Consider the following 10,386-nt stretch of genomic DNA (forward strand, 5'->3'; position numbering starts at 1 on the left):
CACCCCGGTGCAGGGTGGGCACCGCGTCTCGGCACAGCCCTACCGGGGTCTGGGCACCGGGGGTCCCAGCCTGGCGCCTCGGCTGGTGACACCCCTGCCCGTGTCACCCCACCCATGCCACCCCTGCCTGTGCCACACCCTGCCCATGCCACCCCCTCCCCTGGCATGGGTCACCCCCCCTCTCCGTGGCACCCTACTCACATCACCCCATCGTGCCACCCTCCCTGTGCCCCCCGCCCCGGGGCCACGCAACCCCCTCTGCATCGCTCGCACATGTCACCCTCCACGTCACCCCCACCCATGCCACCCACTCTGTGCCCCGCCCCGCCCCCCCCAGCCATGCCACCCTCCCTGTGCCCCCCCGGCCATGCCATGCCGCCCCTGGCACAGCCCCCCGGCTCCGTGGCAGGAGCAGAGTAGACCCCCCCCCACCCCCTCCTTTTCTACAACAACCTTTTGTACACCCCCTCCCCCCTGCCGTGGCCTGACCCCCCCCCCCCGTCCCCCCCTTTTTCTCGGCGTCCCCTTGGGAACCTCTTTAATTTATTGCTTCGTTTAGCATTAGGATAGAGCCAGCCCCCCGCCACGGTGCCCGGCAGGGGGGAACCGCCGGCGGGACCCCCGCCACCTCTCCCGCTGGCCGTGGGCCTGGGGGGGGGGCCCACCCCGTCCCCCGATCCTGGACCCCCCCCATGAATGTAGGGGCACCCTCTGCTGTGACGCCCCCGATGCGCCCTGCGCCCCGGCAGCGCCGGCGGGGCTGAGCCAGGGCCCCCGGGTTGGGGGTCCAGGGGGTGCCGGGGGGGGGGGGTCCGGGCCGTGCCGGGGGGGTCCGGGCCGTGTACAGCGTTTTCATCTCTCGGGTTGTAACTGTAAGTACGTAACAATGTCAGACTTGGCGCTGTGACCGTGGCTGCTCCTTCCTGGTGTCGCGGCACGGGGCAGCGGGGGCGCGGTTGGGGCGCGGAGAAGGTCCAAGTCACGCCATGGGCCTGTGGTGTGGCTGGATGGGTTGTGCCGTGGGGCTGTGCCACGGGGCGGTGCTGGTGGGGCTGTGCACGGTGCGGTGCTGTGCCGTGGGGCCATGCTGGTAAAGTTGTGCCACGGGTCGGTGCTGGAGAGCCACAGGGCCATGCCGGTGGAGCTGTGCAATGGTGTGGTGCCACCAAGACACGCCGTGGGGCTACACCTGTGGTGCTGGAGAGCCACGCTGTGGGGCCACGCTGGTGGACGCGTGCCACGGTGCCAGAGAGCCACGGGGCCATGCTGGTGGAGCTGTGCCACGGCTCAGTGCTGGAGAGCAACGTGGTGGGGACAGCCGCTGATGGAGCTGTGCTGTGGGTCAGTGCCGAAGAACCATGCCGTGCTGTCATGCTGGTGGAGCTGTGCCACGACTCAGTGCTGGAGAACCACAGGACCAAGCTGGCGGTCCTTTGCCATGGCGCAACGCTGCACAGGGCCACGCTGATGGAAGCGTGCCACGGCTCGGTGCCGGAGGGCCGTGCTGTGGGGCCACACTGGTGGAGCTGTGGCATGGCTCGGTGCTGGAGAGCAATGTGGTGGGGACAGCCGCTGATGGAGCTGTGCCGTGGGTCAGCGCCGAAGAACCATGCCATGCTGTCATGCTGGTGGAGCTGTGGCATGGCTCGGTGCTGGAGAACTGCGGGGCCAGGCTCGCCGTCCTTTGCCATGGCGCAACGCCGCACAGGGCCATGCTGATGGAAGCGTGCCACGGCTCAGTGCCGGAGAGCCGTGCTGTGGGGCCACGCTGGTGGAGCTGTGCCACGGCTCGGTGCCGGAGAGCCGTGCTGTGGGGCCACGCTGGTGGAGCTGTGCCACGGCTCGGTGCCGGAGGGCCGTGCTGTGGGGCCACGCTGGTGGAGCTGTGCCACGGCTCGGTGCCGGAGGGCCGTGCTGTGGGGCCACGCTGGTGGAGCTGTGCCACGGCTCGGTGCCGGAGAGCTGTGCTGTGGGGCCATGTTGGTGGAGCTGTGCCACGGCTCGGTGCCCGCGCCCCCCACCCCGGGGTGCCGCAGCAGGCCGGGTGCCGACGGGGGCGGCTCAGGGTCGGCGGGGGGGGGTTTGGGGGGTGCTGGGGGGCAGCGGGGGGCGGTAGCGGGGCCGGTAGCCGTAGGGGCGCAGGCGGTGGGTCAGGTACTCCAGCGCATACATCTCCTCCCCACTCACGTAGTGGAAGGACACGGACAGGTCGGAGCAGCAGGCAGCTGCCTGCGGGGAGGGCGTGTCAGCAGGGCGGGGCCTCAGGGGGCGTGGCCTCGGAGGGTGGGGCCTGGGGGCGGGGCGCAAAGGAAGTGGGTGGGGCTGAGCAACTGGGGAGGGCGGGGTTTGCATGCGAATATGGTGGGTGGGGCTTGGCAGAGGTGGGGCGGTGGGTGGTGCCTGATGCCTGGGCGGGGCTGGGATGCAAATAAGGCAGGCGGGGCTTAGCAGGGAGTGGGCAGGTGAGGCAGGCCGTGGGTGGGGCTCAATGGGTGGGTGGGGCTGCGATGCAAATAGAGGGGGTGTGGCTTAGCCAGAGGTGGGTAGTGGGTGGTGCCCATTGGGTGGGCGGGGCATTGCCGGGTGGGCATGGTGGGTTAGGTAGTGGGCGGGGCCTGGAGAAGTGGGCGGGGCCGGTACCACCCTGCTGGGGCCACGTGCGCGGTGATGCTGGAGGGGGGTGGGGGGACACGGGTGGGGGGTCAGGGACACGGGTGGGGGGTCAGAGACACGGTGGGGGTTGGGGGGACATGGGTGGGGGTCAGGGACATGGGGGGGTTGGGGGACACGGGTGGGGTCAGGGACACGGGGGGGGGACGGGGGAGACATGGGTGGGGGTCAGGGACACGGGGGGGGTTGGGGGGACATGGGTGGGGGTCAGGGACACGGGGGGGTTTTGGGGGACACGGGTGGGGTCAGGGACATGGGGGGGGACAGGGGAGACACGGGTGGGGGTCAGGGACACGGGGGAGGTTGGGGGGACATGGGTGGGGGTCAGGGACATGGGGGGGTTTGGGGGGACACGGGTGGGGTCAGGGACACGGGGGAGGTTGGGGGGACATGGGTGGGGGTCAGGGACACGGGGGGGGCTGGGGGGACAGGGGTGGGGTCAGGGACACGGGGGGGTTGGGGGTACACGGGTTGGGGGTCAGGGACACGGTGGGGTTGGGGGACACGGGTGGGGTCAGGGACACGGGGGAGTGGGGGAGACACGGGTGGGGGTCAGGGACACGGTGGGGGCTGGGGGGATATGAGTGGGGTCAGGGACACGGGTGGGCTGGGGGACACGTGTGGGGGTCAGGGACATGGCGGGGCTGGGGGGACACGGGTGGGGTCAGGGACACAGAAGGGGCTGGGGGACACAGGTGGGGTCAGGGACACAGAAGGGGCTGGGGGGACACGGGTGGGGTCAGGGACACAGAAGGGGCTGGGGGGACACGGGTGGTGGCTTGTGGACGCAGAGGGGGCTCAGGGACACTGGGGACCGTGGGCTGGGTGGATGTAGAGGGGTCTTGGGGGATGCCGGGGCCACCCGGGTGGGGACCCGGGGGACGCAGTGGGTTCTCGGCCCGGGGCGGGGGGTGGCGCGGTGCTCACTCACCCATTGCACGGGGTAGTAGGAGTACTGCGGGTAGAAGCGGTCGAGGGGCAGCGGCTCGGTGAGGTGCCGCTCGGGCGGGAAGGGGTGGAAGGTCTCGCGGCCCCGCGTGTCCCGCGAGTCGCCCGCCTCCACCCCCAGTTTCTCCAGGCACTGGCCCAGGGCCAGGTCCTCCACCGCGCTGGTGTGGGTGCAGGTCTGGGAGGCGAAGGCGGCCACCAAGCGCCGCAGGGCCTCCTTGCTCAGCACGTAGCCCGCCCCGCCGCTCATGTAACCCTGCTTGACGAAGGGCTTGAAGCGCTTGCCGAAGTAGACGGGGCGCTCGGGCGAGTGGCCGGCCAGCAGCCAGCGCAGGTTGGCCACCACCATGAAGGTGTCGTCGTCCGCCTTGAGGAACCAGTCGGCCTCACCCAGGTGGTGCCGGTGCACGTACTGGAAGGCGCGGATGGTCTTCCAGTAGAGCTGGTGGCGGCCCTCCTGGACGGGCAGCCCCACGGCGGGGAAGTGCTCGTCCGGCTCCGAGCTCATGAAGAGGGCCACGTTGCAGTGGCGTGCCCAGGTGGCCCGCACGTGCCGGGCCTTGGTCTCCAGGGTGCGGGGGCCCCGTCATCACCCAGCACAGGATGCGCACCCGCTCGTACAGCGCCCGCGCCTGGCTGCTGTTCACTGGGCGGCAGGGGGGGCGGTGGGGAGGTGGCGGGATGTCCCACGACACACACACCCCCGCCCCGGGGCAGAGAGACCGGGGGGACCCGTCACCAGCTCAGAGCGACCACCAAGAACCACACCGTCCCCTTCTTGTCCCCAACTCAGAGCTCCCACCGTGGCCCGGAAGGTCCCAACTTCTCACCAGCTCAGAGCTCCCGCCAGCGGCCACACCGTCCCGTCCTCCTCAACACAGAGCTCCCACCACCACCCAGAATGTCCCAACATTGTCACCAGCTCAGAGCGACCACCAAGAACCACACCGTCCCCTTCTTGTCCCCAACTCAGAGCTCCCACCGTGGCCCGGAAGGTCCCAACTTCTCACCAGCTCAGAGCTCCCGCCAGCGGCCACACCGTCCCGTCCTCCTCAACACAGAGCTCCCACCACCACCCAGAATGTCCCAACATTGTCACCAGCTCAGAGCGACCACCAAGAACCACACCGTCCCCTCCTTGTCCCCAACTCAGAGCTCCCACTGTGGCCCAGAAGGTCCCAACTTCTCACCAGCTCAGAGCTCCCGCCAGCGGCCACACCGTCCCGTCCTCCTCAACACAGAGCTCCCACCACCACCCAGAATGTCCCAACATTGTCACCAGCTCAGAGCAACCACCAAGGACCACACCGTCCCCTCCTTGTCCCCAGCTCAGAGCTCCCACCATGCTCCAGAAGGTCCCAAATTTGTCCCCAGCTCAGACCTACGACCACTGACCACACTGTCCCGTCCTCGCCTCCAGCTCGCAGCTCCCACCACCCTCCGCGCTGTCCCTTCCTTGTCACCTGCCACGAGGCCACCATCCTCCTCATCCACCTAGACGTCCCAAAAAAGGCCACACTGTCCCCTCCTTGTCACAGCGCTCCCCACACCATCTTGTTCTTGTCACGCGCAGAGAGCCCACCGCGGCCGGGAGGCAGTCACCCTCCGACAGCTCCCACCAGCACACACCTTGTCCCATCATGGTCACGAGCTCAGAGCTCCCTCCACCGACCGTGTCCCTTGTCACTCGCTGTGAGCCCATCCTCCTCCTCCTCCTCAACTTAGAGGTCCCAACGCCACTGCCCCACTGCCGTGTCCTTGTCCCAAGCTCAGAGCTCCCACCACCAGCCCCAAACCCCCATCCTACTCATCAGCCCGGAGCTCCCGCCACCGGCCACGGGCTCCCAACGCTGTCACCGGCTCAGAGCTCCGAACAGCGGCCACACTGTCCCCGCGTCACCAACCCAGAGCTCCCGCCACCGGCCACGGGCTCCCAACGCTGTCACCGGCTCAGAGCTCCGAACAGCGGCCACACTGTCCCCGCGTCACCAACCCAGAGCTCCCGCCACCGGCCGCGGGCTCCCAACGCTGTCACCGGCTCACAGCTCCGAACAGCAGCCACACTGTCCCCATGTCACCAACCCAGAGCTCCCGCCACCGGCCACGGGCTCCCAACGCTGTCACCGGCTCAGAGCTCCGAACAGCGGCCACACTGTCCCCGCGTCACCAACCCAGAGCTCCTGCCACCGGCCACGGGCTCCCAACGCTGTCACCGGCTCAGAGCTCCGAACAGCGGCCACACTGTCCCTGCGTCACCAACCCGGAGCTCCTGCTACCGACGAGATTGTCCTTCCGTGTCACCAGCTCAGAGGTCGCACCACCAGCCCGTGTCCCCTCACCGACACGAGCTCAGGGCTCCCATCGCCACCAGCACCGTCCTGTCCTTGTCCCCAGGTCGGCGGTCCAGCCACCAGCCGCACTGTCCCTTTCTACAGCCAGAAGGTCCCAGCAGTGGCACCAGCTCAGAGCTGTCACCACCAGCCACACTGTCCCTTCCTTGTCACAAGCTCAGTGCTCCCTCCTCCGGCCACGCTCTCCTGTCACAACCAGCTCAGAGGTCCCACCACCGGCCACCCTGTCCCTTCACTGTCACCGGCTCGGAGCTGTCACCCTTCAGTGTCACCCCACCCTTCCACCCTTCACCAGCTCACAGCTCCCACCACAGCCACGTTGTCCCTTCCTTGTCACCGCGTCAGAGCTCCCACCACCGGCCACTCGCTCCCGTCCTTGTCCCCAGCTCAGAGCTGCCACCACCCCACACTGTGTCCCCCCCGGTCCCTCGCCACCAGCCGTCCCCGGTGCCCCACGGGACGGTGCCCGTCACCCTTTCCACTGCCTCCCATGGACCTGTGTGTGTGCGCACACGCGTGTCCCTGTGTCCATGTGTGTTCGTTTGTCTGTGTGTGTGTCCCTGTGTCCGTGTGTGTCCATGTGTGTTCATGTGTCCCCCTGGATGTGTGCGCACGCGCACATGCGTGTCCCTGTGTGTCCATGTCCGTGTGTGTCCATGTCTGTATGTGTGTTCCTGTGTGTCCGTGTTCCTGTGTCCATGTGTGTATCCATGAGTCCATGTGTGTCCATGTCTGTGTGTGTCCCTCTCTGTGTGTGTCCATGTGTGTTCACGTGTCCCCCCGTGTGTGTGTCCACGTCCGTGTGTGTGTCCGTGTCCGTATGTGTGTCCCTGTGTGTCTGTGTCCATGTGTGTGTCCCTGAGTCCATGTGTGTCCATGTCCGTGTGTGTCCCTGTGTCCGTGTGTGTTCGTGTGTCCATGTCCGTGTGTGTCCCTGTGCGTCCGTGTCCGTCCCTCTGTGTGTGTCCCTGTGTCTCTGTGTGTCCATGTGTGTGTCCATGTGTGTGTCCGTGTGTGTCCCCATGTGTGTGTGTCCGTCCCCATGTATGTGTGTCCCCGCATCCGTGTCCCCGTCCCCGCATCCGTGTCTGTGTCCCCACATGTGTGTGTCCCTGCATCCGTGTCCGTGTCCCCGTGTGTGTGTCTGTGTCCGTCTGTGCTTCCGGGACCGCTCCCCACCCCACCCCGTGTCTGGGCGTCTCCCGTGGGGCCGCGCTGGGGCTCACCTGTGGGCTGGGGGAGGCTGCGCAGGCGGGTGATGCCGGGGGCTGCGGGGGGAACCGGGGGGGCCCAGAGGTGCCGTAGGCCTTGCAGGAGGCTGCCCCCCAGGGCCAGCCCCACGGCGAAGCCCAGGGGGAACCAGGGCACCCGTGGCCTCATGGCCCCACCACGACGTCCCGGGGGGCTGAGGGCAGATGGGGACAGGGGACGGGAGGCGACGGTCTCCCCAGAGGGGGCTGGGTGTCCCCCCCCCACCCACCCCCCCCCGCCATGGGGTCCAACGTGGGGTCCCAGCACCCACAACCCCCCCTCCCCCAGCAACTGCCCCCCCATCGAAGTGGGACCCTGCCCTCAGCTCTGCCCCCCACCCAAGTCACCAGCTCCATGTCCCGCTGCGGACACCCCCCCCCCCCAAACCCCTCCCTGTCCCCTTCTGTGTGTCCCCCTGACCCCCCCCGCAAAGCCACCAGCCCCCCCCACCTTTGAAAGCCCCCGATTCCTCCCAGCCCCATGTCCCCCCCCATTCCCCCCGTCCTCCCCAAAGCCACCAGCCCCCTGTCCCACTGTGACCCCCCCCACCCTCCTCTGCCCCCCCCTCGCCACCAGATCAGGGACATCCAATTCCAGTAAATCCCATTATCAGCCACTAATTAGGGCCACGCAGGTCTGGCCGGGGTAGGGGGGGGACATTGGGTGGGGGGGCAGGAGCCCGGGGGGGGCTCAGGGCATTTGGGGTTACGGGGGCAGCAATGGGGCCATACGTGGCGGGGAGGGGGGGCTTCCCACCCCCCCATGGACCCTGTCCCCCACCCCAGTGCCGGATCCCGTACCTGCCGTGGCCCCGCACACCCATCGCGTCCAGCACCTCCCGGGGAGGGCCTGATCCTGCCCAGCCCCAGGGCGGGGGCAGCCCCAGCCCGGCCCCCCCCAACTGCCACCCCACTATAGGGACACCCCCCCCAAAAAAACATGGGACCAGCTTCACCCCACCCAAACGTGAGGGCCCCTGTCTCGGGGGGGCGGGGGACCTGCACCCCAAGCCCCGGCGGTGACGGTGGCGGTGGCACCGCGTGGCAGGGCCCCAACGGTGACGATGACGGTGGCGGTGGCACCACGTGGCAGGGACGCACCCAAACGAGGAACTGGCTCCTCCATCCCTGGCAAAGGGGTTTAAATGGGGGGGGGGATGAGATCGGGGGCCTCACGGCAGCACCCATGGGTGCCCCCAACCCAGTCTGGCCCCTCCCTGGGACCCCCGGCCCCTTCCCCAGGGCCACGCTGGGAGGGGACCACGTCCCCGTCCCCGTTCCCGGCCCACTCGGGGGAGGTGGTCCCTTCACCCGTGGGCAGCACCCACACCAGCCCCCCCCCCCCCCCCCACTGCAGGTGGGGGAGGGCACCATCTCCACCCGCTGCCCCTGACCCCCAAACCAGCCCCGTGGCCACCGACACCCCAGCGATGACCACCGAGAGCAGCCGTCCCGGTGGAAGGAGGGGGGGTGGGCTGGGGCAGGGTGGTGTTGGGGGCTGGGGGGGGTTTGGGGGGTGCTGGGGGGCAGCGGGGGGCGGTGGCGGGGCCGGTAGCTGTAGGGGCGCAGGCGGTGGGTCAGGTACTCCAGTGCGTACATCTGCTCCCCACTCACGTAGTGGAAGGACACGGATGGCTCGGAGCAGCACCAGGGGCCCTGGGGCAGAGATGGGGGGGGCACCCAATGCTCCCCCCCCCCATTGGTACTACAGGGCAGGAGGGAGGGTGGGGGCTGGAGGCCACCCCCCTACCCTGAGCCCATCACCGTGGCCTCTGGAAGGGTCTCTCTGAGTGGGGTGGGGGGCCCTGGGGGCAGCCTGCCCCCCCCGATGGTGCCCCCCCCGGGGTGTGCCCGGTGGTGACGGACTGGTGTGGCGCAGTGCCGGCCCCACTGATGCTCTGAACTCCCGCTCAGCACCCCCAGAGAGCGGCGGTCCCCCCCACCAGGAAACGTGGCCGGGGGGGCGGGGGGCACTGCGGGTGGCTTTGCCGGGCAGCCGGCAGTGGTGGGAGCAGAGACCGTGGTGGGTGTCACGGTGGTGCCGGTGCACGTACTGGAAGGCGCGGATGGTCTTCCAGTAGAGCTGGTGGTGGGTGTCCCGGACGGGCAGCCCCACGGCGGGGAAGCGCTCGTCCGGCTCCGAGCTCATCAAGAGTTGCCGTGGCGTGCCCAGGTGGCCGCATGGTCTCCAGGGTGCGGGGCCCCGTCATCACCCAGCACAGGATGCGCACCCACTCGTACAGCGCCCGCGCCTCCCCGGCGTCCTCGCCTGCCGCCGCGGGGCTGGGGGACGGCGCTGCGTTGGTCATGGTGGGGGCCACCCCCTTGGTCCCACAGCATGTGGTTGGGGGATTGGCCCTCAGTCCCCCATCCCAGTTGGAGCAGCCGGGTGGGTGAGCCCACCACGACCCCCACCCCATCCCACCACAGACCCCAAAACCACCCGTGGTCCCCGTCCAGTGGCCTCACTGCCCCCCGCCACGGTGTCACCCACCTGTAGAGCTTGGTGGGGCCACGCCATAGAGTGCTGGGGGCTGGGACGCCCCGGGGGGGTCATCAACCGGGGGTACCGGCTGGTGGGGGGCACAGGCCAGGGCAGCAGGACGCCGTGGAGGAGGAGGAAGGTGGTGGGAAGGTCCAGAGGGCTCTGGCCAGGCCGGATCGATGGGCCGAGGCCAATTGTATGAGGTTCAACCAGGCCAAGTGCCGGGTCCTGCGCTTGGGTCACAACAACCCCATGGAACGCTGCAGGCCTGGGGACGAGTGGCTGGAAAGCTGCCCGGCGGAAAAGGACCTGGGGGTGTTGATCGACAGCCGGCTGAGTATGAGCCAGCAGTGTGCCCAGGTGGCCAAGAAGGCCACCGGCATCCTGGCTTGTATCAGAAATGGTGTGGCCATCAGGAGCAGGGAGGGGATCGTGCCGTGTACTCGGCACTGGTGAGGCCGCACCTCGAATGCTGTGTTCAGTTTTGGGCCCCTCACTCCAAGAAGGACATTGAGGTGCTGGAGTGTGTCCAGAGAAGGGCGACGGAGCTGGTGAGGGGTCTGGAGCACAAGTCTGATGAGGAGCGGCTGAGGGAGTTGGGGGTGTTCAGTCTGGAGAAGAGGGGGCTGAGGGGAGACCTCATCGCTCTCTACAACTACCTGAAAGGGGGTTGTGGTGAGGT

At 68.7% G+C, this 10,386-nt stretch overlaps 1 protein-coding gene across 1 annotated transcript; it reads right to left on the minus strand.

Annotated features, from left to right (window-relative positions):
- Nucleotides 1-2,061: 2,061 nt before the first annotated feature.
- Nucleotides 2,062-9,528, minus strand: LOC132320324 (glycoprotein-N-acetylgalactosamine 3-beta-galactosyltransferase 1-like). Its single transcript, XM_059832599.1, is given in 6 exon segments — nt 2,062-2,229; nt 3,602-4,189; nt 4,191-4,264; nt 7,196-7,374; nt 8,769-8,875; nt 9,379-9,528. Coding segments are annotated over 6 exon segments (1,266 nt in total).
- Nucleotides 9,529-10,386: the final 858 nt, after the last annotated feature.

This window comes from Gavia stellata, chromosome 35, assembly GCF_030936135.1.
Source record: "Gavia stellata isolate bGavSte3 chromosome 35, bGavSte3.hap2, whole genome shotgun sequence".
Classification (NCBI taxonomy): Eukaryota; Metazoa; Chordata; class Aves; order Gaviiformes; family Gaviidae; genus Gavia; species Gavia stellata.